Raw genomic sequence first — 26,908 nt, 5'->3', positions numbered from 1 at the left:
TTTCCTTCACCGAAAAGCGACTGGTACCTAATTATCAAATGATATTTCGTACTATAGTTCCGAGAAACTCATTAGTATGAGCCGGGGTTTGAACCCGCGACCTCCGGATTGAAAGTCGCACGCTCTTACCGCTAGGCCACCAGCGCTTATACGTGGTTTATACAAAAACCTGAATAGGGAAAAATAGCTTACTTAGCTTGTACTGTACATTTCCACATCTACGTGTATGTATCCCGTTTCCGCCACCGAACTAAACGGCCTAAGAGCGGCCACACCACGACGCTAGTGATTAAATCACGACTTGTCAGAGGGGGACACTCGTCCTTTCGGGCATTCTCGGATCCGTTCGGCTCAGCATTGCTCCGATCAATTATTAGGGTTGACACAACTTGACGTCTTTGCGTACACGACCACAGATATTAGTCTTCATACTATTAATTTTAATTCATTGGTTTAAGCATGAAAATATAATAGACAGACAGAAATACTTTCAAATTTATAGTATTAGTATTTATCAGTAGAGAAAGGCACCTTATTCCAAACATCTATAGGATATCAAACTTTTGCTAATAGGAAATAAACTACAAATTCATCAGTTTCAAACAATGTATTAAGGGAATTTAAATTGTTGTGGTTGTGGTTGCTTGAGGTTTGCTTGGTGAGTTCGTGCTGTGTGGCGCTACAAGTGTTAGGTGACCCAAACCCAAACACACCACTGTGCCCGCCTACAACGATAGCGCAAGACCTCTCCCAACCGGCTTTCTCGGCGCGCGGCAGCGGCAGTACGCAATACACGGTCGTCGTGAACGCTGCTTGCACTATTAGTGCTTGAGAAAGGAGACCTAGGCTCTCCGAAGCATGTCGCGCGAGTGACTAAAACAAGTGAGTCTAAACCGTAAAATGATTTAATGTATTAAGGGTTAGTTTTCCGCTTGCTCCGGTCAAAAAAAACTACAATTGAATTAGTTAAGTATTTAATTGATTCATTAAGCGTTAGTTTTAGTTTTCCGCTTGCTCCGGTCCCTCTTGGGCCATGGTTGTCCGTGGTGCACGGAGTTGACGTGCGTAGTGAGCGCGGACTTCGTCGAGAACACTCGTCCACATATGGAGCACGGGATGTTGTCGCGGATTCCTTGGTGCGCCTAGAAAATAACAAACTTTTTTTAAAAGCAAAAGATGTAGCATCAATATTAAGATGACTAGACAGTAACAATAGCAATGTGACAAAGTTTTTTTTTTTTAAATTGCTAAGTCCCCATGAAATATTCTCGATATTTTTTCTGCACGTTTGTTTCAAACCTTACAATTAATTTCAATTTCCATGACACCACAGAATAAATAATAGTACTACCGTACAGAAAGGACACTTCCTACAAAACCGAAGTTTGACAGCGATTCAGGGACGAATCACGCTGTCCCATTCTAATGTATGGCACCATCCCTTTCGGCTATTTAGGGTTGTCAAATTTCAAGTCATCTTATCTGTGGTCGTACACGCAAAGATCGTACATGTAAGGATATCTCCATGTTCTTTTGGTGGGTGTATTACTGGTAAAAAAATGGAGCGGTCACTACATGCACACACACTTTAGGCGGTACTTACAGTCTTATGGTGCCGCTTCAGGTGCCCCTTCAGTACGAAGGCGAGCGGACACTCCGGACACTGGAACGGCCTCTCTCCTGTGTGTGTCAGTATATGTACCTAAAAAACATTTGATTATATTAAGCAAAGTCTCAGTTTATGCATCGAATTTGATAGCTTATAGAAGGCGCTGTACATAATGCGGTTACTCTTTAAAAGCTTAAGTCTGAAAATTCAATAACCACAAGACTTGTGGCATCCAAATTGATTTACTCTTCGGCGTAGTAAAACATTGTGTGGATTATCTCCGATGTGATACACAAAGGACATTGTTTCCATAAAAAACCTTCAAAATTTAAGATTGTGATCTCAACCTTTAAAATATATCGTTATATAACAAAACGCTACAAAATTTCGCTATCCGCAGTAATAGTTTACTTGGGTTTTTGCTGTATTTCTACTGCATTTCGATCATAAAATTCATAAACCATCTACTAAGCAGGTTAGTAGAACAATACATTTTTCTAACAAACCACCACTATGATCCCTTGAACAACGGGACAGAATAACAACACCAAAAGTTGATGCTACAACTCCTTGAACGCGGGCGAGAAATCCTACACCTGCGATATGTGTATCTTAGTACATACATCTAACGACGTTTTGTAGTAGAAGGTCTTCGGGCACTGGCTGCAGGCGAACGGTTTCACGCCATCATGTCGACGTTGGTGATACCGCAGCAGGGTAGCGTTCTGTTGGATTATTTAATAAATACATTTAATACGAACATTGGAAAATATGCCGAATATCGAATAATTACCGAATATTCGGCCCATCTCTAATTTTAATGTCATTTAGTTTAATTTAATTAATTTATATTTTTTAATGTAACTTAATTGAATTTAATTGATTTATAATTTTAATGTAATTTAATTGAAGTTAATTTATTTATAATTTTAATGTAATTTTAATTTATTTATTTTACAATTGATGTACTCAACTAATATATTTTTTAACGCAGTGTAAACTAACAGAATATGGCAGGCCTGAAATAAAAACTTTTAATTTCAAGTAAATAAATATTATGGTACAATCTTAAACAAATCGACCTAGCCCCACAGTAAGCTCAATAAATCTTGTATTATGTATAAAAAATCCTTCCACTAATAACTATAAAATCACTATAACTATTAAATTTTTACTTACTAATACAAATCTTGGTCAGTATTATATTAGAACACACCGCGCACATCGCGCGGCGGCGGCGGCGGCGAGCGGCGGCCATAGGTGGAAACGAAAGGTCCGATTGCTGTGTCTCGCTCCAACGTATGGCCGCCGCGCGATGACGACATGGTATAACTAGTCAGTACATTACCGCATAGAGTAACTTATACTAGAGCGGTACTGTCATAGTAAATTTTGTAACCCCAGTAAATTCACTGCCATCTGTCGACACACTTTAAAACTAAAAATTAAGATTTAGAAAAATACGATAAAATGTATTTAAATATAGATAAATGATTTTTTATATGCATTAATTATTTTTATGATTTTGACCCATGTTCTTTCACTGATATGCGTTAAAATTGTTAAATAACAAACGAAACAGTCAACGCCCTCTATACGAGTGTAGACCAAAACTAGTGGCGCCATCTGATCGAGAGTCAAATTTTCGTGATTTTCGAGGCACGTTTTTTCCTTAGACTGTATCCATCTATTACGGAGTTATATCTATCTTTGGTATTATATTAGAACACACCGCGCACATCGCGCGGCGGCGGCAGCGGCGAGCGGCAGCCATAGGTGGGAACGAAAGGTCCGATCGCTGTGTCTCGCTCCAACCTATGGCCGCCGCCGCGCGATGACGACATGATATAACTAGTCAGTACATTACCGGCATGATCTGTCCGCACTGCTCGCACACCACCTGCCCCCTGGGCGGAGCCGACATGGTATAACTAGTCAGTACATTACCGGCATGATCTGTCCGCACTGCTCGCACACCACCTGCCCCCTGGGCGGAGCCGACATGGTATAACTAGTCAGTACATTACCGGCATGATCTGTCCGCACTGCTCGCACACCACCTGCCCCCTGGGCGGAGCCGACATGGTATAACTAGTCAGTACATTACCGGCATGATCTGTCCGCACTGCTCGCACACCACCTGCCCCCTGGGCGGAGCCGACATGGTATAACTAGTCAGTACATTACCGGCATGATCTGTCCGCACTGCTCGCACACCACCTGCCCCCTGGGCGGAGCCGACATGGTATAACTAGTCAGTACATTACCGGCATGATCTGTCCGCACTGCTCGCACACCACCTGCCCCCTGGGCGGAGCCGACATGGTATAACTAGTCAGTACATTACCGGCATGATCTGTCCGCACTGCTCGCACACCACCTGCCCCCTGGGCGGAGCCGACATGGTATAACTAGTCAGTACATTACCGGCATGATCTGTCCGCACTGCTCGCACACCACCTGCCCCCTGGGCGGAGCCGACATGGTATAACTAGTCAGTACATTACCGGCATGATCTGTCCGCACTGCTCGCACACCACCTGCCCCCTGGGCGGAGCCGACATGGTATAACTAGTCAGTACATTACCGGCATGATCTGTCCGCACTGCTCGCACACCACCTGCCCCCTGGGCGGAGCCGACATGGTATAACTAGTCAGTACATTACCGGCATGATCTGTCCGCACTGCTCGCACACCACCTGCCCCCTGGGCGGAGCCGACATGGTATAACTAGTCAGTACATTACCGGCATGATCTGTCCGCACTGCTCGCACACCACCTGCCCCCTGGGCGGAGCCGACATGGTATAACTAGTCAGTACATTACCGGCATGATCTGTCCGCACTGCTCGCACACCACCTGCCCCCTGGGCGGAGCCGACATGGTATAACTAGTCAGTACATTACCGGCATGATCTGTCCGCACTGCTCGCACACCACCTGCCCCCTGGGCGGAGCCGACATGGTATAACTAGTCAGTACATTACCGGCATGATCTGTCCGCACTGCTCGCACACCACCTGCCCCCTGGGCGGAGCCGACATGGTATAACTAGTCAGTACATTACCGGCATGATCTGTCCGCACTGCTCGCACACCACCTGCCCCCTGGGCGGAGCCGACATGGTATAACTAGTCAGTACATTACCGGCATGATCTGTCCGCACTGCTCGCACACCACCTGCCCCCTGGGCGGAGCCGACATGGTATAACTAGTCAGTACATTACCGGCATGATCTGTCCGCACTGCTCGCACACCACCTGCCCCCTGGGCGGAGCCGACATGGTATAACTAGTCAGTACATTACCGGCATGATCTGTCCGCACTGCTCGCACACCACCTGCCCCCTGGGCGGAGCCGACATGGTATAACTAGTCAGTACATTACCGGCATGATCTGTCCGCACTGCTCGCACACCACCTGCCCCCTGGGCGGAGCCGACATGGTATAACTAGTCAGTACATTACCGGCATGATCTGTCCGCACTGCTCGCACACCACCTGCCCCCTGGGCGGAGCCGACATGGTATAACTAGTCAGTACATTACCGGCATGATCTGTCCGCACTGCTCGCACACCACCTGCCCCCTGGGCGGAGCCGACATGGTATAACTAGTCAGTACATTACCGGCATGATCTGTCCGCACTGCTCGCACACCACCTGCCCCCTGGGCGGAGCCGACATGGTATAACTAGTCAGTACATTACCGGCATGATCTGTCCGCACTGCTCGCACACCACCTGCCCCCTGGGCGGAGCCGACATGGTATAACTAGTCAGTACATTACCGGCATGATCTGTCCGCACTGCTCGCACACCACCTGCCCCCTGGGCGGAGCCGACATGGTATAACTAGTCAGTACATTACCGGCATGATCTGTCCGCACTGCTCGCACACCACCTGCCCCCTGGGCGGAGCCGACATGGTATAACTAGTCAGTACATTACCGGCATGATCTGTCCGCACTGCTCGCACACCACCTGCCCCCTGGGCGGAGCCGACATGGTATAACTAGTCAGTACATTACCGGCATGATCTGTCCGCACTGCTCGCACACCACCTGCCCCCTGGGCGGAGCCGACATGGTATAACTAGTCAGTACATTACCGGCATGATCTGTCCGCACTGCTCGCACACCACCTGCCCCCTGGGCGGAGCCGACATGGTATAACTAGTCAGTACATTACCGGCATGATCTGTCCGCACTGCTCGCACACCACCTGCCCCCTGGGCGGAGCCGACATGGTATAACTAGTCAGTACATTACCGGCATGATCTGTCCGCACTGCTCGCACACCACCTGCCCCCTGGGCGGAGCCGACATGGTATAACTAGTCAGTACATTACCGGCATGATCTGTCCGCACTGCTCGCACACCACCTGCCCCCTGGGCGGAGCCGACATGGTATAACTAGTCAGTACATTACCGGCATGATCTGTCCGCACTGCTCGCACACCACCTGCCCCCTGGGCGGAGCCGACATGGTATAACTAGTCAGTACATTACCGGCATGATCTGTCCGCACTGCTCGCACACCACCTGCCCCCTGGGCGGAGCCGACATGGTATAACTAGTCAGTACATTACCGGCATGATCTGTCCGCACTGCTCGCACACCACCTGCCCCCTGGGCGGAGCCGACATGGTATAACTAGTCAGTACATTACCGGCATGATCTGTCCGCACTGCTCGCACACCACCTGCCCCCTGGGCGGAGCCGACATGGTATAACTAGTCAGTACATTACCGGCATGATCTGTCCGCACTGCTCGCACACCACCTGCCCCCTGGGCGGAGCCGACATGGTATAACTAGTCAGTACATTACCGGCATGATCTGTCCGCACTGCTCGCACACCACCTGCCCCCTGGGCGGAGCCGACATGGTATAACTAGTCAGTACATTACCGGCATGATCTGTCCGCACTGCTCGCACACCACCTGCCCCCTGGGCGGAGCCGACATGGTATAACTAGTCAGTACATTACCGGCATGATCTGTCCGCACTGCTCGCACACCACCTGCCCCCTGGGCGGAGCCGACATGGTATAACTAGTCAGTACATTACCGGCATGATCTGTCCGCACTGCTCGCACACCACCTGCCCCCTGGGCGGAGCCGACATGGTATAACTAGTCAGTACATTACCGGCATGATCTGTCCGCACTGCTCGCACACCACCTGCCCCCTGGGCGGAGCCGACATGGTATAACTAGTCAGTACATTACCGGCATGATCTGTCCGCACTGCTCGCACACCACCTGCCCCCTGGGCGGAGCCGACATGGTATAACTAGTCAGTACATTACCGGCATGATCTGTCCGCACTGCTCGCACACCACCTGCCCCCTGGGCGGAGCCGACATGGTATAACTAGTCAGTACATTACCGGCATGATCTGTCCGCACTGCTCGCACACCACCTGCCCCCTGGGCGGAGCCGACATGGTATAACTAGTCAGTACATTACCGGCATGATCTGTCCGCACTGCTCGCACACCACCTGCCCCCTGGGCGGAGCCGACATGGTATAACTAGTCAGTACATTACCGGCATGATCTGTCCGCACTGCTCGCACACCACCTGCCCCCTGGGCGGAGCCGACATGGTATAACTAGTCAGTACATTACCGGCATGATCTGTCCGCACTGCTCGCACACCACCTGCCCCCTGGGCGGAGCCGACATGGTATAACTAGTCAGTACATTACCGGCATGATCTGTCCGCACTGCTCGCACACCACCTGCCCCCTGGGCGGAGCCGACATGGTATAACTAGTCAGTACATTACCGGCATGATCTGTCCGCACTGCTCGCACACCACCTGCCCCCTGGGCGGAGCCGACATGGTATAACTAGTCAGTACATTACCGGCATGATCTGTCCGCACTGCTCGCACACCACCTGCCCCCTGGGCGGAGCCGACATGGTATAACTAGTCAGTACATTACCGGCATGATCTGTCCGCACTGCTCGCACACCACCTGCCCCCTGGGCGGAGCCGACATGGTATAACTAGTCAGTACATTACCGGCATGATCTGTCCGCACTGCTCGCACACCACCTGCCCCCTGGGCGGAGCCGACATGGTATAACTAGTCAGTACATTACCGGCATGATCTGTCCGCACTGCTCGCACACCACCTGCCCCCTGGGCGGAGCCGACATGGTATAACTAGTCAGTACATTACCGGCATGATCTGTCCGCACTGCTCGCACACCACCTGCCCCCTGGGCGGAGCCGACATGGTATAACTAGTCAGTACATTACCGGCATGATCTGTCCGCACTGCTCGCACACCACCTGCCCCCTGGGCGGAGCCGACATGGTATAACTAGTCAGTACATTACCGGCATGATCTGTCCGCACTGCTCGCACACCACCTGCCCCCTGGGCGGAGCCGACATGGTATAACTAGTCAGTACATTACCGGCATGATCTGTCCGCACTGCTCGCACACCACCTGCCCCCTGGGCGGAGCCGACATGGTATAACTAGTCAGTACATTACCGGCATGATCTGTCCGCACTGCTCGCACACCACCTGCCCCCTGGGCGGAGCCGACATGGTATAACTAGTCAGTACATTACCGGCATGATCTGTCCGCACTGCTCGCACACCACCTGCCCCCTGGGCGGAGCCGACATGGTATAACTAGTCAGTACATTACCGGCATGATCTGTCCGCACTGCTCGCACACCACCTGCCCCCTGGGCGGAGCCGACATGGTATAACTAGTCAGTACATTACCGGCATGATCTGTCCGCACTGCTCGCACACCACCTGCCCCCTGGGCGGAGCCGACATGGTATAACTAGTCAGTACATTACCGGCATGATCTGTCCGCACTGCTCGCACACCACCTGCCCCCTGGGCGGAGCCGACATGGTATAACTAGTCAGTACATTACCGGCATGATCTGTCCGCACTGCTCGCACACCACCTGCCCCCTGGGCGGAGCCGACATGGTATAACTAGTCAGTACATTACCGGCATGATCTGTCCGCACTGCTCGCACACCACCTGCCCCCTGGGCGGAGCCGACATGGTATAACTAGTCAGTACATTACCGGCATGATCTGTCCGCACTGCTCGCACACCACCTGCCCCCTGGGCGGAGCCGACATGGTATAACTAGTCAGTACATTACCGGCATGATCTGTCCGCACTGCTCGCACACCACCTGCCCCCTGGGCGGAGCCGACATGGTATAACTAGTCAGTACATTACCGGCATGATCTGTCCGCACTGCTCGCACACCACCTGCCCCCTGGGCGGAGCCGACATGGTATAACTAGTCAGTACATTACCGGCATGATCTGTCCGCACTGCTCGCACACCACCTGCCCCCTGGGCGGAGCCGACATGGTATAACTAGTCAGTACATTACCGGCATGATCTGTCCGCACTGCTCGCACACCACCTGCCCCCTGGGCGGAGCGCCGCGCAGCGCGGCGCGGCGGCGCGCGGCCACTTTCCTGTTATACAGGCGGTCGGCCGCGGCGGACGGACGCTGGTTGAGGTGCTTGCGTTTAGTGTGGACCGAGAGGGCCGTCGCGTCGGGGAATGTCATGTCGCACTGGACAAAAAAAAGGGCTTTGAAATATCAATTTAGTTTCACGTAAACTGCAACTGGTTACTCTCAATCAATCATTTATTTGCACATAAAACATAATAAATGCATGCAAATACATTTATAAGACACATTACTCCACCAGTAATGTCGAAATTAATTACACAATCTCAAAGGAAATACATTACAATAAAATAAAATAAATTTTATGGTCAAAATAATAGTAATATTAGATTATATGTATATTATATGTCAGTTAATTCATATTCACATCAATGTCAGATATTAATATTAATCTAAAGCTCTAGCAAAATATTCTTTGATGGAATAATAGGGCTTACTAATAAAATATTGTTTCAGTTTTCTTTCAAATGTTTTTAGATCCTGGCATTCCTTTATATCTTCATCTAATTTATTATACACCCTTACTGCGGTGTTGTGTAAACTCTTGTCAAAATATCTAAAATTACTTTTAATTACTAACATGTCATCCCTAATTCTAAAATTCCTACGAACATTCTGTCTGGCTGTTTTAAATTGGTCTTTATTTTTAAAAACATATAGGCATATAGAGTAAAGGTAGAGAGAAATAGCAGTTAAAATTGTATGCTCTAGAAATATATATGTATGCGTGTCAGGTACACCAGAACATCCTACAAGAAACCGTAGAGCTTTTTTCTGTTTTATGAGGACATCTTGTATATTTATGCCATTACCCCAGACTTCTATGCAATACCTCATAATACTCTCAAAATATGCATAATAAACCATTTTTAGAGTCTCACTATCTGCACAACTGGATAGGCTTTTTAAAGCATAACAAGCACTGGCCAGCCGGTTGGAGACTTTTTCAGTTTGTTTGTGCCATCTTAAAAATGGGTCTAATTCGACACCTAGAAATGTAATGCAGTCTGATTTTGTAATAGGAATGTTACAAATAGGATCTGGGCTATTAAACCCACGACGAAACATCATATAAAAACTTTTATCACAGTTCATTTTTAAACAGTTTGCCGAGAACCACTCACACAAATCCGACCAGCATTTCTGCATTTTCATATTTAAATCATGTTCAGTGTGAGCTTTAAAAATGATGCTGGTATCGTCAGCATAAAGATACGGCGTTCCAGTGGTAATATAGTGTGGTAAATCATTAATGAATATAATAAAAAGTAGTACTATAAAATAATAATAAATAAGTTTGTGGTAAAATTTTAATTTTTGATACATGTACTGTTGTACTTTTCTTTACATATGTATGCAAAATTTCAGCTCAATCGGAATCCAGGAAGAGGGTCAAATTTAGTTTCCAAGATTTGACCCACACTAACTAACTATAGTACATTATTGCAGAGGCCGGGAAAGGGCAATTCGTGAATGAGTGTCGATTTAAGTAAAAAAACCGGCCAAGTGCGAATCGGACTCGCGCACCGAGGGTTCCGTACTTTTTAGTATTTGTTGTTATAGCGGCAACACAAATACATCATCTGTAAAAATTTCAACTGTCTAGCTATCACGGTTCATGAGATACAGCCTAGTGACAGACGGACAGACGGACAGAGGAGTCTTAGTAATAGGGTCCCGTTTTTACCCTTTGGGTACGGAACCCTAAAAACACATTACTGTATAGTAATGAACTTCCCGTCCGCTAAAAAAGGACAATAATGAACTGAAATAGATATCATACACTAAAGAAAAAGTGACCAAGTCACCTCGTTTAAGGACAATAATGGTTTGAATTTATTCAATTTGAGTTTGACCATAAAGAAGAACTTCCCGTACTGTTTTTGCTACAATAAAAAAAAACAAGTGCAGTGATATACACGCATCAGCTTTCAGCTGCTAGTGTATTAAACAATATAATAATAATAATAAGGTGAAGATTTCCGAGCATATTGGAGAAAACATACATAACTAACAGGGCAAGTTAAATAAAAGCTTGTAAAATAACTAAACTAACTAATATGGCTCAGCGACCCGGGTCTTGGCCACAGATTTAATATACGCTAGATGACGCAAATACCACGATTTGTATTGAAACCAAGCGTGCGGACTTTTTTATACAAAATTTACGCATAATATAATTTTAAAATTACTTATCTGTGATAGGAAATATGTTCTTGCCTTTGGGTGCTCGCAATTTTTGGGCTGTTGCAGTTAATTATCATGCAACGAAGCATTTTTTAAGTTTTCACGGACGTCCGGCTGCAACAGCTGACGCGCGTGGACTGTAAAGAGCGACGGTCAACCTCGACGTTTGGTCGGAGTTCGGACACGCGAAGTAGATGCGTCTTCTATGGTATATATGTCTTGGCCTCCGAAACGAGAGCACTCTACTTTTCCCGATCCTGCGCCGTTTCCTGCCAATTATCGGCTTGAAGCAAATAGGTACCTACTAACCTCCTCACACCGATACGTTTCCTTCGGATGTGTCTCTGTGACATGTTCCTGTAGCGCCTCCTCGCTCGCACAGTTCTCGCCGCACTGCTCGCACGGCCGCAGGTCTGTGTGCTCGCCGGCCGTGTCCATATGTCTGTTCAGCGCTTCTAAACTATCAAAATTTGCTGAGCACGTCGTGCACTTAAATTGTTGCGATTTCTGAAAATAAATAGTCAATTATAACTGCTACATAATAAAGGGCATTAAAATACATGCGTGGCTTTGTGAAACGACCTGAAAGCGAGTAACATCACACGATTGTTTAAATGCCTAATAATGTTGTACAGTTACATGCAGTTTTATCTACACACATATTTCATGCCGTTGACGGAAAAATGACGTCACACATCAGAGTATGATTCCAATTAGTATTTTCGTTAATTAATAATTTTCCAAGCTCTTTAGTTAACTGATACTTGACAATCAGTACAGAAACGTCTAACTGACTAAATCTTATTGTTACTCAACTAAATAATGGATTATTAGTCTAATAAATAATACATATCTTTGATGTTTAATAGTGTATTTTAAGTAACAAGTATTTATTTTTCTTTCCGCGTCAATAGGTAAGTTATCTAATTTTTTTGTGTTGTAAAAAAACTCACTGTATGTTAAATTACGTCAACGGCAAATGTACGGGCTCTGCATATTACAAACTCTATAGGCTCTATGATGTTTTCAGGAATTTCATAAATAATATAAACTAATTTTTTAAAACCGTTTTTCAATAAAAAGACACGTCAAGATTGTTTACCTTTTTTCTAATGCTAAAAAAGAAACGAACTATAATATGTGTGTGGATAAAAAATATTTAAACTATAGTAGTATGGATGGTATAGAAAGGATGCCAATCTCTTATGGCAGAATTGTTGCAAAAGTGACCGCTTTTAGCTTTAAATAATAGTTCCTAATTTCTCCGGTGGCGCTAGTTATGCTCTGGGACATGAGTATAACATGAACCATATAAGGCAACAAACAACCCGACCAAATTACGTAGATTGTTTTTGGTAGTATTTCGGTGTATGGTGGCGCCGCCTAATTACTGTTTTTTGATGGACACTTTTCATACATGAAGATTTGGCTCCTTTATATAGTCTCCATGTATAGTAGGCAAATTGTGTAATAATGAACTAAGTACATGGACTTCCGGTTCGAACGCCATCTTGATAGTAGCCTCGTGATTAATTCCTTTGTTTTTTTGCTCATTAATATTGTTTAAAGTGTAATATCGATAGCTTTATTATACAATAATCTAATGTGGTAGTGTGCAGTGAATGGAGAATTAATCTCAAAGCGTGTTTAACCACCATTTTGGAGTCAACAGCCGGTAGTCCACGTGCTTCTCGTAAAATCCAGCTATCGGTTTTACGAGACAACTACAACAACCACCGAACAGCGTCGTGCTCTAAGAGCATTTATTTTGTTCCTACCCTTTTACGTGACATTGGCTACGGGCGACACCGCCCTCAAGTCCATCAAGAAAAAAAAAAAAAAAAAAACTAAGCATATGTATATTTGTACATACTTCGGCATGCGCTCTGTTCTTATGCATCCTCAGTCCGTTCTCCCCCACAAAAGTTTCGCCGCACACGTCGCACGCGGCGCACTGCGCGGGGTGCACCACGCGTATGTGCGTCAAATATGACGTCATCTTACTGGAAGGAAAATAAAACATGTAGTAACGCGCAATATACTCTCAGGTGGCGACGCAGTCGGGTCAAAATTCTTTCCGTTGTCTTGTTGTTTGCAATTGATGTATTTTAGTTATTCGTATACGTTAATATTGTAGTTTTCCTTTTTAAATATTATTGTACGTTCTGTAAGTTTGTCTATCTATCTAATTCGAATTTTCCACTCATTTACTCTTAAGGTTAGCTGGAAGAAATCCCTTATAGGGATAAGCTCGCCTTTGTACCTAAATTTATATGAATTTCATGTTAACAATTTTTGTTTTGTACAATAAAGTGATTTACTACTACTACTACTACTTGTATTTTGTCCCCAAAAAAATATGACGGAGTGAACCTTTTTGTATGGGGCGAATTTTTTAATTTTTCTCAAGAGAATTATAATCTACTAGCTTTTGCCCGCGACTTCGTCTGCGTGGACTTAGTAACAGCAGCTAAAGTAAGTATAGCGCCTGGAAAAATTCTCATAGCAATAATTCAATTTGAGCAAATTATGCACACAAATTAGCAGGCACTTCATTAGTTATCTCAATTCCACCCCGCTTTTTACTTTCTTAAGGGATGATTTTCGGGATAAAAACTAACCTATGTCCTTCTTAGGGACTCAACCTATCTCTATGCCAATTTTCATCTAAATCGATTAAGCGGTTTAAGCGTGAAGAGGGAACACACAGACAGATAGACAGACAGACAGACTTTCGCATTTATAATATTAGTATGGATAGCACTCAAGTTTTTTATTTATTCGATAAAAGACAAAAATAGAAGCGTGACAGAGTGGTCAGAAACAAAACAACGAAGACATCGCAGATCACGGCAATAAAAATTAAAAAAAATCCCTAACGCAATAAAACGCATGAAACGATTGAGATTAAATATCTAACAACCAGTGCTAGAAAACCGGCTTTCAAATTTAAAGAAAATACAATCAGTTTTCCCGTTTAACGGCCCAGCCACGACATCGCGCGGCGGCGGCAGCGGCGAGCGGCGGCCATAGGTGGGAACGAAAGGTCCTATCGCTGTGTCTCGCTCCAACCTATGGCCGCCGCTCGCCGCCGCCGCGCGATGTCGTGGCCGGGCCGTAAGAGCTACGGTGCTACAGGCAGACACACACACATAGCTATCAAACTTATGTTGCCCCTTTTTGCATCAGTGGTTAAACTCCTTATCGATACTTCCATACTAATATTATAAATGCGAAAGTGTGTCTGTCTGTTACCTCTTCACGCTTAAACCGCTGAACCGATTTGGACAAGATTTGATATGGAGATAGTTTGGGCCCCGAGAAAGGACATAGGGTAGTTTTTAGGGTTCCGTACCCAAAGGGTAAAAACGGGACCCTATTATTAAGACTCCGCTGTCTGTCTGTCCGTCTGTCACTGTCAGGCTGTATCTCATGAACCGTGATAGCTAGACAGTTGAAATTTTCACAGATGATGTATTTCTGTTGCCGTTTTGTTCTGTTTTAGTATTTGTTGCTAAATACTAAAAACAGAACAAAATAAATAATTAAGTGGGGCTCCCATACAACAAACGTGATTTTTTTGCCGTTTTTTGCGGAATGGTACGGAAACCTTCGTGCTTGAGTCCGACTCACACTAGGCCGGTTTTTATCAATTATCATCATCATCATTCCACATTCATCATTCCATAAATAAAGCAACTAATACTAATAATAATAAATCACATTTAAAATAAATGCACACATTTTACATTTCACACATTCAGTCACATTTTAAATAATCAGCCGTATAAATCGTCCCGCGACCCCCCCGATGCAAAGGTGCCCATCACGCTCGCCGCGTTGCCACGTTGAACCGCGATGGACAATCTTTGCATCAGGAAGGACCCAGAGCGAGGATCCAAACCTCATAAATAAAGTATAAAGGTATAGAAGGACTCACTTGAAACTCTTCTCACAGTGCTCGCACTTGTACGTTTTGCCCGCGTGCATGTCGTAATGTCTTTTCGCTTGGCCCCTGCACAGATTATAAAATCCAATATTTAATTTATATTTAGTTTTTATGTACATCCCAGGCCAAAAGTATGGAAACAACGTTGTTTTCTTTAATATCTCATGTTTCTATCTTTGTTGTATATATTTGTAAACTAAGACTTACATTAGGCAAACCCAAAAGATTAAAAATACACGCTTAATATCAAAACATCCTAAAATATTGTCAAAAAGTTAAAAAAAATAAAGTAGGAAAAAGTTACATAATTATATCTACCCTTTATTTACATGACAAAATGTTAAATTGCCAACTATCACAGCCAGAGTAATTTACTTTTAAAATGTTCTATTATTATTTTTACCAAATTGTCAATGAGTAGTATAAAATCCATCGCTTAAAAGATCACAATTTTCTATTGAAATACAAGCTTGTTTCCATACTTTTGGCCTAGGGTGTAGGTAAATTGTTTCTTTGTTTTTTATTTTGTAGTTTCACAGTGCCTTGGTTTTACCGAAATGCTGTGTTACTTATTTGAATTATAAATAAATAAATTAGAGGTCTCACCTGTCTCTAGACACGTAGTTGCATTCGTTGCACACAAACTTGAGGCGGTGCACGTCCTGGTGCACCTGCCATCTGTATTTCTTCTTGTAGCGTACTGCGCAGATCTCGCATGCGAACTCGCCCTCGTTCTGTTTACAACGAGCGAGGAATTAAAATTTAAAATCAGTTTTTAGGTGACGATTACAAGTCAATAAGAATTGGAATTGAACAAGTTTGGGAACAAATCAAATTTTTTTATTAAATATTTTGATTTGTGTTTTTAAGTAGTCACACTACTATATATAAATTAAAAACTGCCCTTGCCCTTAGAGCTGGTCAAAGACGCCTAGTCTTACTAAGATGGCATATAGTCGAGAAATTGTGATGGGTACCGCCGTGGCGGGGTGGCCTAGGGGTTCATGGCGTTAGCCGCGATAGCTAAAGACGCCGGTTCGAATCCGGCCTTCACCACTGGAGGGCTTCGTCACTTTTTCTTTAATATATGACATCTATTACAGTTTTTTAATTGGAATTGAAGCTTAGAATTTCGGAAAATGTGAAATAAAGCAGATGAAAATAAAATAAGTTATTAAAAGTTATACAAAAAGTCGTATGTGACTATTTGCCATTCACCGTAGAATTTGACAGAGAGAGTTTGAAGTTTAAACTTTACCGTATTTAAGGTTAATAAGGTCTACTGCCCTTAAAAATTTGTATAAAATTACAAGCAAATATCAGCCTTCGTGAGTTAAGTATTGTAACCTTACCTTAGTCCGATAATGAAGCTTATTTAAAGACTGAACTCTTAAGTACTAGAAATAAAGTAGAATTTTGCTTGCTAATGCTGTAGTTATGTAATGCGACATGCTAATTTAATTTAATTTTTATTCATAGACCAACTGAGATCATTGTTGTTAGTACACACAAAGAGGATATAATAAGATAGAGTGGTACTGTCATAGTAAATTTTGTAACCGCCATCTATCAACATACTTTAAAACTAAAAATTAAGATTTATAAAAATACGTTAAAATGTATTTAAATATGGATAAATGATTTTTTTATTTGCATTAACTATTTTTATATGATTTTGACCCATGTTCTTTCACTGATATGCGTTAAAATTATAAATAACAAACGAAACCGTCAACGCCCTCTATACGAGAGTAGGCCAAAACTAGTGGCGCCCTCTGATCGGGAATCAAATTTTCGTGATTTTCGAGGCACGTTTTTTCCTTAGACTGTATCCATCTATTACGGAGTTATATCTATCTTTGGTACACATAAAGCTTAAATATATGGTTAGTATTATACACTATAGAACGAATGTCAATTAACTTAATAATAAATTAATTAATTAAAAATTGAAAAGAAGTTAAATTAAATCAAACAAATTACAACAAACAAAATTCAATTCAGAAAACAAAATTCAATAAAATTAATATCAATGTCACTAAAATATGTTTAAAAATTAAAATTTAAAAATGTTTAATAGGTATTATGGATGGGCTAAAGATGGGCGAAAAAAATTGAGGCGATAGAATAAAAGTTTCACTTTAATAAATATTACGGAACAATCTTACAAAAATCGAAACACAGTAAATTCAATTATGTTCTGATATATCAGGTGCTAACAAATTAGACACCAATATTTTTACAGCTGATAGTACTCGGCTCCTGAATATGAAACATTATAGGTTTTATGATGTTTTTTGGAACAAATTGTAAAACAAATTTTCAACGCAAAAACACCCTGAGATAATTAAATGAGACCTCATTGAACAGGGTTCACTTTCAACTATAGTATTTTTCAAATAGCGTAGGTACGGTGACAGATGTCATCTCAATACAATCAAAGATAAATATAACTCCGTAATAGACGGATACAGTCTAAGGAAAAAACGTGCCTCGAAAATCACGAAAATTTGATTCTCGTTCAGAGGGCGCTACTAGCTTTGGCCTACTGTCGTATAGATGGCGTTAACGGTTTCGTTTGTTATTTAACAATTTTAACGCATATCAGTGAAAGAACATGGGTCAAAATCATAAAAATAATTAATGCAAATAAAAAAATCATTTATCCATATTTACATACAATTTATCTTATTTTTCTAAATCTTCATTTTTAGTTTTAAAGTGTGTCGACAGATGGCAGTGAATTTACTGGGGTTACAAAATTTACTATGACAGTACCGCTCTAGTATAAGTTACTCTATGATACAATTCAACCTTAAAACGATGTATAGAAATGAAAATGACATCAGTCACTGTTTGAAAAATAATATAGCCTAAAAATATAGAAATAGGTTCCTAATTGGACCGGGCTATGTCCTTAAACTACGTCCAAAAGAGAGTTAGGGGCACTGTGAATGTCATCTCGCTTTGTGTGGTAGGGCACAGCACAGCGGATGTCATTCCAGATCTAGAGCAGAGCCCAACTGGGAAAGTACCTCCACCTTACAGAAAACCGCTGCCAAATAACACTAGACCCTACTAATAGTGTTGTGTTCCTGCCGGTGAGTGAGGTTGCCAACGCGCATGTAACTCCTCTGGAGTTGCAGGTGTACATAGGCTACGGAGACTGCCTAACATCAGGCGGGCCGTATGCTTGTTTGCCACCAACGTAGTATTAAAAAAAAGGTAGCATTCGAGTTACTCACCGGACTGTGCCTCGCTAGATGGTTGTTAAATGCGGGCTCCGCGTTAAACCCTTTCCCGCAGGTGTCGCACCGAAACCGAGACTCCAAATAGTTCTGTGACTTCTTACGGGCGGCGATCTCTTCCAGTTGCTCTTCCTGCAAGTACCAACCACTACACCTTAAAACAAAGTCCCCCGCCGTGTCTGTATGTATGTTCGCGATAAACTCAAAAACTACTGAACACATTTTCATGCGGTGTTCACTTATCAATAGAGTGATTCTTGAGGAAGGTTTAGGTGGATAATTTGTTAAGGTTCTGCCCGTGCGAAGCCGGGGCGGGTCACTAGTGCCTTGGAGACAACATTTGTGGTATTTTCTATAAAAAGGGACTTTATTGTCGATGGCGCTTACGCCATTATAAACGATGCTGCGATAAAAATACAATGCCGCGCGACGCTGTGCGGCGTAAGCGCCTTTGACAATAAGGTCCCTTTTCATAGAAAATGCCCCATTTTTCCTTAGACACACAATTTATCCCGGACAACTAAATAACTGCAGTAGGGCGTAGCGCACGTAGAGCCAGAAACCTTTTAGCATATCCAAATGTCCGCACCTACCACGGTTCAAACGCACCCACGTACCGAGCAATAGAATTACTAAATAACTTTATAGCTTCAAATTTTATATTAAAGGAAAAAATGGAAAAAGTTACACTTCCGGCAGGATTTGAACCCGCAACCTCCGCAATCCGTGCGTTGCTCTTAACCAATTGAGCTACGGAATCCTACCAGAACCTTGCAAATCTTTCCATTCCTTCCCTTATGTATACACGCCTTTGGGGTGGCGTAAAGATTTGCAAGGTTCTGGTAGGCTTCTGTAGCTCAATTGGTTAAGAGCAACGCACGGATTGCGGAGGTTGCGGGTACAAATCCTGCCGGAAGTGTAACTTTTTCCATTTTTTCCTTTAATATAAAATTTGGAGTATCGCTCGCAGACGTATCTGCATGTTAAAAAAAAATTGGTTCATAGCTTCAGTCCAAAACGCAGACATATTCGCAGACAAGTGGCCGTCCTTACAATGTAGTGTCAGAATTTTTAGGGTTCCGTACCCAAAGGGTAAAAACGGGACCCTATTACTAAGACTCCGCTGTCCGTCTGTCTGTCTGTCACCAGGCTGTATCTCATAAACCGTTATAGCTAGACAGTTGAAATTTTCACAGATGATGATGTATTTCTGTTGCCGCTATAACAACAAATACTTAAAAGTACGGAACCCTCGGTGCGCGAGTCCGACTCGCACTTGGCCGGTTTTTTTTTTAACTCTATCTTAATAAATAAATAAAAATAAAAAGCCTTTTTATTCCACAACTACTAATAAAACATTTACAATCTTAAAAAAAAAATATATTTAACCTTACATACTATAGTGTTAGGACCCCTGTCGGGTATAGGCCTCCTCCAACCTCTTCCACCGTTCTCGGTCTTGTGCCTCCGAAAGCCAGTTGTGGGATATCTTTTCAATATCGCCTGCCCAGCGCGCGCGCGGGCGCCCTGCTCCGCGCTTGCCTCCTGGGCCGAGCCAAGTAGTGGTTCGCTTTGTCCATTTTATATCGGTCATCCTTGCGACGTGTCCGGCCCACTGCCATTTTTGTTTGAGTGAGTGCTCGAGAGCGTCTATCACTTTAGTTTTTGCTCTTATGTTTGTGTGGCGTATTTTATCCATCAGTTTGATTTTTAATATTTTTCTCTCTATTGCCCTTTGACAAACTTTAATTTTCTGTTTTATGTTGCTTGTGTATTTCCATGTCTGACATCCGTAATTCAATGTGGGGAGAAGACAAGAATCGAGCACTTTTCGTTTCAGATATAGTGGAAGAGTGCTCAAAAGGACATCTGCCATACTCCAAAACTTCTTCCATGTCTTGTTTATACGTCTCTCTACCTCTTCTTCGTTGTTTTCTGGCCTGAAGGATACTTGTTTCCCTAGGTAGATATATTCTTGTACATAATCTAATTTGATGTCATCTATAAATACGTCTCTTTCTATATTGTTAGTCAATATTTTGGTTTTTTGTAAGTTCATTTCTAGACCAACTTTTTTACTAGCTGTGTTTAGAGTGCTAATTAAAAATTGCATCTCCTTCCAATTTTTTGATAGCAGTACTATATCATCTGCAAAAGCAAGATATGTAAGATATTTTCCTTGGATATATATTCCTCTATGTTCCCATTCTAAGTTCTTCATTACATAATGCAGGACGCTTATGAAAAGAGTTGGAGAAAGCGGGTCTCCTTGTCTGACTCCTCTTTCGATGCTTATATATCTGCCGGTGTTTTCTAGCTTGATTCTACTTCTGCAATTTGTGTATATGTGTTTTAGTATGTTTATGTAAGTTTCGTTTATCGTTGCTTCACTCAACGCTTTCCATATAAATTCGTGTTCTACAGAGTCAAACGCCTTCTGGTAGTCTATGAAAGCTATGTATAATGGTTTCCTGAATTCTCTATGCTTCTCTATGAGCTGCTCTACCGTTTGTAAATGGTCAATAGTACTAAACCCCTTTCGAAAGCCCGCTTGTTCTACAGCCAGAAAACTTTCTATTTTTGGGGCCACTCGGTTCTGAAGTCCCATTGCAAACAACTTATATAAGCTGGACATAAGGCTAATTGGACGGTAGTTTGCGATGTCTCTTGGATCGCCTTTTTTATACAGGATCACGATGTCCGACTCTACCCATTGTATAGGTACTTTTTCCTGTTGCAGAACTTTATTAAAGAGTTGGACAATGGGCGTCAGCAGTATATCTTTGGACTCAATCAGCATATCATTAGTTATGCCGTCGCATCCTGGGCTTTTTCGGATTTTCATTTTCTTTAATAGTTTGAGCACCTCGTTTCCGTCAAAAGGTTCTGGATATCCTTCTCTTTGCAATGCTACGTCCGTTTCATATAATGGTGTGTTATTGTGGCTTTTGTAAAGATTTTCATAAAAAGAGGTAGCTATATCTAAAATATTTGGTCTCTGTACATCATTGTTAAGTTGTGCAATCCATTTCTTGCTACAGTTTAGTTCTGCTTTTGCTCTTTTAATACTGCCTGAACTTTTTAGGTGTTTCTCTACTATGCGAGATCTATACTGCTCATATTCCCTTTTAATTCTCTTGTTAATTTGTTTATAGAGCGTACTTAACTCTGTCTTATCTTCTTTCGTGAGTGGTCTCTTTTTCTGCAATTCAGATCTACGTTTGATTAGTTTCTTGGTTTCTTCTGATATTTTTGTGTTTGTTTTTGTTTTGTCTTGATTCTGGTTTTTGTGCGTTGTAGCGTGAATGCTTTCTGTAATAACCGCCTCTATTCTATTATAATAAGCTTGGACTGGTTCAAATTCATTTGTACACGATATTTGTTCTTGTAGCTCAGACAGTTTGTTAAGATATGTTATTTGTTCTTCCTTTGTTTCCAGTGTTCTGGGCATGTATTTTTTGAAAGTTGCTCTTTTTTTCTTTGGTTCCTTCATTTCCCAAGTTCCTCTGACAATACGATGGTCCGACGGATATTCTAAATTCAACATTTCAATGTTCTTGAAGCGCCAAAATTCGTCCGAAAGTATAAAGTCTATTTCATTTACAGATTTCTTGTTTGGGGACATCCAAGTCCATCGACGTTTAGTTTTCTTTTTAAAAAATGAATTTACTATGTATAATTTGTTCTCTAGCGCAAATTGTATCAGTCGTTGGCCTCTGGCATTTCTGGTGCCCATCCCGAATTTGCCTGCTATTAAGGACTCTTTTGGCTTTGGTATACCTATTTTTGCGTTAAAGTCTCCTATGAATATTTTTCTTTTGCTTGCTAATTCCTGGGCGTGGTTGAGCGTGTGGTAAAAACTCTCTATCTCTTCGTCGCTAGCATCACTAGTAGGCGCATGCACTTGTATAAGAGACAGGTCTGAATTTTCGAATTTTAAGTTTAATATGGCGACTCTCTCGGAGATACCTATGAAACTATGAATATTTTGTTTCCATATCTTTTTTATTAGGAAGCCAACTCCTAAGTGGCCTTTCTTTTCCCCAAAATAACAAAATATGTTGTCGTTATCTTCTTCAATCTGGTATCCCTCTCTTCTTACTTCTGCTAGGCCTATAATATCATATTTCACATTTTGCAGTGCATGCCTCAACTCGACCATCCTTTCCTCTGAAGAGAGTGTTCTTACATTATACGTGCAGATATGTAGGTTTGGAGGTTTGGGTATATTCTTTGATGATTTGTTACTTGTTGGAGGGTGGTGGTCTGATTCCCCACGATGACCAGTCGGCTTGGGGAATGGTGGTGTTTTTTTTGATTCATGTTTATTTAATGTATTTGTGTTCCGGCTGGTATTTAATTGCTAATTATTAATAGTGTTTGATTGGTCCGCTGTTGCGGACAGTGAGTTTGATCTGCTTCTCATCACGTCAAAGGCATTAACTCGGTTAGTTTTTCCATCTAAAGTGGCCTGTAGCTTTGTAGGTTGGCTTACTTGTTGGGGTGATCTTGAAGGTGGTCTTTTCCTACTGTCTATGTTGCCCTTTAACACCACCAGCTTATCATAATTTATATATGCTGTGTTTCCCTTTTCCCTTTCCTCCTGTACTTTAGTTTGTAGTTCTTTCCTCTTGCTTTGTATTTCTTTGGGGTAGTCTTCGCTGGCATATATGTCTTTAAATTGTTTTCTCTCCTTCATTATTTGCCTTTTCTTTATTTCTCGGACAAAAGCAACTCTGACTGGTCGTCCTTTGGCCTTATTTTCCGCACTTTTCCTACCAATTCTATGTATCTTGTTGATCTCGTTGAAAGAAAGTTCGATGTTTAGGTCGTTCTTCACTTTTTCTTTTACTTTTTCAAATAATTCATCTGTTGAGTTTTCATCTTCCTGCAAACCGAAGAGTATAATGTTGTTTTCTTTCTCGTTTTTTTCTAATTCACACAGTTTTTCTTCTAAGTTTTTTATTTTAGATTTGAGTATCTTATTCTCTTCGACTAGCGGCGAAAGCTTTTTATCTAATTTATCATCAAGTTTTTCCATTAAAGTGTTCGTGATAGAAGTATGAAGTTCTTGTTTGAGATCTTGTGATTGTTGTGTCAGTTGCGTTTTTAATTCGACCTTTAAGCTGTCAAATAATTGCTGCAGCGATGCATTCATTGCCATTTTGTCGCTGAACGGAAGTCTCTTGTATTCGTATGTGGCAACACTGACACTAGATATGTCACTACTTTCGTTATTGTCTATACCTTCTGTCAGACCTAACCTCAAAATGTGCTATTTCACTGATTTTCACGTTTATTTCTTCGTTTTCCGTGAAATAGATTGTTCGCACGACACTTTATCAAACAATTGGTAGAGAGCACTTGGATTTTCACTTGGCACTAGGAGTTTACTATTTTATTTTGCTACAAAAGCGCAGAGCGATCGAGACAAGGTAATTGCTATTTGACAGCCGGAACCGGACTCTATCTTACTACACTTAAACTTTGTAATATGTATGTAATATATATGTTTAATTTAAGTTCCTAGAGATAGTTCGAATAATGTATACATGTTTATGATACTGACTATGTATTAACAGTATAAGGGTCAGTTGCACCAACTGTTTGTGATCGTTAAAGAGTTCGCTAAATTTCATTGTATGGAAAGTTTCATAGTAAACCGCCGCGGCGCGCCGGTTGACGTTGATCAGTCTGTCAAGTGCGGATGGTGCAACTGGCACTAAGTGTCTTGGCATGGTCGCTGTAAACTTATACTTGTGTTTGTTTGAATAAAGAATAATGTACAATAAATTTTCTTGTTTTTGTTATCAACTAATAAGTTTAATTTTTAACAAGCAGAAACGTCTGCGATCAATGCTATTAAGCTTAGAATAAATTTATATTCTGGATCCAGAGGCCGTGAGTTCAAGTCTCACCCAAGGCATTAATTTTTCCACTTTTAAACTAATAAGTTTGTATCAAAATATACTTACTTTACTCAGTGTAATAATTTTCACAGCATGTGCACTCTCAAATTTAGCAAAATCAAATTCTGGCATATAATTATTTTCTGGGTTCCTCATCTTCCTTTTTACTTTTTTCTTTTTAACTTCTCTCACTTTAGTATCTTTAGATTTTATATTTTTCATTTCTAATTTATTCTTCTTAAGTACAGTCTTTTTATTTTTTTCTTGTTGCCTTTTCATTGGTTTCTTAACAATATTTACGTCACTGGCGTCTTCATCATCATCAATATCGAGCTCTTTTTTGATATCATCACTATTGCTATCATCAATTTCCATTTTAATTTTAGTGTCCGTAATAATATCATCATTATCATCATCAATTGTTATTTCTTTCTTTTTCTTGATAGCATTCTCTATTTTTCTCACCCTATTTTTAATATACGTAAGTTTATTCGCAGGTATATTACGGACATGTTTTTCATTTGCAAATTCTGTTCTTGTATCAGTTTTCTTTATAATGCCGTCTATGTCTACAATGCTTATTGGTTCCTGTTTTATGTCTTCTTGGTGAATATCAATACATTCAATGGTTTTTACATCTGTTAAAGTTAGGTTAAGGAACTGGTTACAGGTGTTTATTTTGCGAATATCCTCTAGGTCCAGCTAGAAAATAAGCAAATTGAAATTATATCTACTAGTACCTACTAGAAATGAGAAAATTGATAGCCGTTTAAGAAGTCTGAGACTCTTACGGTAGATGTCACTAGAGCCTCCCTATAATAATAATAATAAACCTAACATAAGAAAAAGAATAAATAAAGAGAATAATAATAATAATATTCTTTATTGTGCACAATGAAACATGATTAAATACAGCAAAACATTAAGTGTCATTGTACGCTTAAAAAGAGGCACCTGCCCAGTTATAACTACGTTTGTTTGTGCGAACTCAATAAACATTTTTATTTTTATTATTTGTATCTCCTCGGATTTCACGGGCCTATAAATCCCGGTCTTTTGATAGGCTTGCGTGGGGATATAGATCCAACACGTAGAGGCCCCTTGGAGAGCTTTAATGTCATTATTTTTATTATTATTCTCTTTTATTATTATTATTATTAAATTAACATAAAAAACTAAGCAGCAACATATATGGTGAAAATATTCGCTGTATTAGGTATGGTCTTGGTAGCTCAGATGGTAGAGCACTGTACTAGCAAAGATAGATATAACTCCGTAATAGATGGATACAGTCTAAGGAAAAACCGTGCCTCAAAATCAAGAAAATTTGACTCTCGATCAGAGGGCGCTACTAGCTTTGGCCTACTGTCGTATAGATGGCGTTAACGGTTTCGTTTGTTATTTAACAATTTCTATGCATATCAGTGAAAGAACATGAGTCAAAATCATAAAAATAATTAACGCAAATAAAAATAATCATTTATCCATATTTAAATACATTTTATCATATTTTTATAAATCTTCATTTTTAGTTTTAAAGTGTGTTGATAGATGGCAGTGAATTTACTGTGGTTACAAAATTTTATATGACAGTACCGCTCTAGTATAAGTTACTCTATGCTAGAACTAAATAAAAGCTTGTAAAAAACCTACCTTGTCCTTAAGCTCCGTGAATAGATATTGTTGTGTGTGTAAACACATGGCTCTAAAAGATTCACATTTGCGCAGCAGCATGCCACAGTATCCACATAGGTGTTGTGGCATATCCTTGGAGACCTGGAATAGGAATAAGGTACAGTGGCAGGGCATAGAACTCGATTTCCTCTGGCTTGCCTGGCCGGAGGAAGCATTAAAGAGTCATGGAAATCCAGGGAAGAGGTCATTGCCCAGTAACGGGACACTTAAATTGGCTAGTAAAAAAAAGGCCATGTTAGGAAAGTTGGTGAATAGCCGGGTCCACACAGAGCGAGCATACGGCCCAGGCACACAAAAGGGCCAGTGTAGATGTGCCTTGGCGAGGCATGTCTAAAAATGTCGATAGAACATGACATTGAATAAGTTATTAACACTTGATCAGCTCGGCTTAGCTTAGTCATGTGATGTAGCTTAGTGATGATTATTTGTTTGTTTAGATATTTGTTCCTCTATATTAGAAAAACAGCAAAAGGGAAACCTTCATCAGGAGTCAAACGACTTCTACGCGGAAGAAAGTAGCGGGCAGATTCTTGCCCGTAATAGAGAACCCCACAAGCTTGCATTTGCAAGTGTTATTTTTCTTTAAGCACCATAAAGTTAAGAAAATATGTAAAATACTTACAGTTGTCCCTGTGATACGAGCGAAGGCATCAGCAAGTTTATATTCATGAATATTAAACAGTCTTCCGTCGGTCGAAAGGCAGGCGCGGCACCATAACAAGGGGTCCTCATTGGTGGATTCAGTTTGTGTTACATCCATGATAACTTTGTTTAAATATTAATCTCAGAATATGTATTATTTGTTGTACGAAATGGTACAAAAAACCATTATAAATC

The 26,908-nt window shown here is 41.7% G+C and overlaps 2 protein-coding genes across 2 annotated transcripts in view; one reads left to right on the top strand and one right to left on the bottom strand.

Moving 5' to 3' along the window:
- Window positions 1-26,908, top strand: part of LOC134753154 (zinc finger protein 354B-like) — a 72,375-nt gene that overhangs the window by 17,297 nt on the left and 28,170 nt on the right. The gene's annotated exons all lie outside the window — the stretch shown is intronic.
- On the bottom strand, window positions 961-26,908 carry LOC134753163 (zinc finger protein 497-like). Its single transcript, XM_063688958.1, has 12 exons — window positions 26,694-26,908; window positions 26,030-26,152; window positions 24,443-25,078; window positions 18,465-18,599; window positions 15,826-15,953; window positions 15,211-15,285; window positions 13,144-13,273; window positions 11,580-11,777; window positions 8,997-9,185; window positions 2,233-2,334; window positions 1,604-1,702; window positions 961-1,142 (listed from the first exon to the last, which is right to left on the bottom strand). The coding sequence occupies exons 1-12, from the start codon at window positions 26,829-26,831 to the stop codon at window positions 987-989; spliced, it is 2,109 nt and encodes a 702-aa protein (XP_063545028.1). The 5' UTR covers window positions 26,832-26,908; the 3' UTR covers window positions 961-986.

Source organism: Cydia strobilella, chromosome 26 (genome assembly GCF_947568885.1).
Source record: "Cydia strobilella chromosome 26, ilCydStro3.1, whole genome shotgun sequence".
Lineage (NCBI taxonomy): Eukaryota > Metazoa > Arthropoda > Insecta > Lepidoptera > Tortricidae > Cydia > Cydia strobilella.
The sequence above is the reverse complement of the archived record's forward strand: the minus strand, read 5'-3'. Positions and strand labels throughout refer to the sequence as shown.

What these genes read in the sequence shown, in the direction of transcription:
- LOC134753163 (XM_063688958.1), bottom strand. Translation starts at nt 26,831, where the DNA reads ATGGATGTAACACAAACTGAATCCACCAATGAGGACCCCTTGTTATGG. An exon ending in AAACGTATCGGTGTGAGGAG is followed by an intron (nt 9,186 to 11,579) that starts GTTAGTAGGTAC and finishes TTTTTTGTCCAG; the next exon opens with TGCGACATGACATTCCCCGA. An exon ending in ACTACAAAACGTCGTTAGAT is followed by an intron (nt 1,703 to 2,232) that starts GTATGTACTAAG and finishes AATGTTTTTTAG; the next exon opens with GTACATATACTGACACACAC.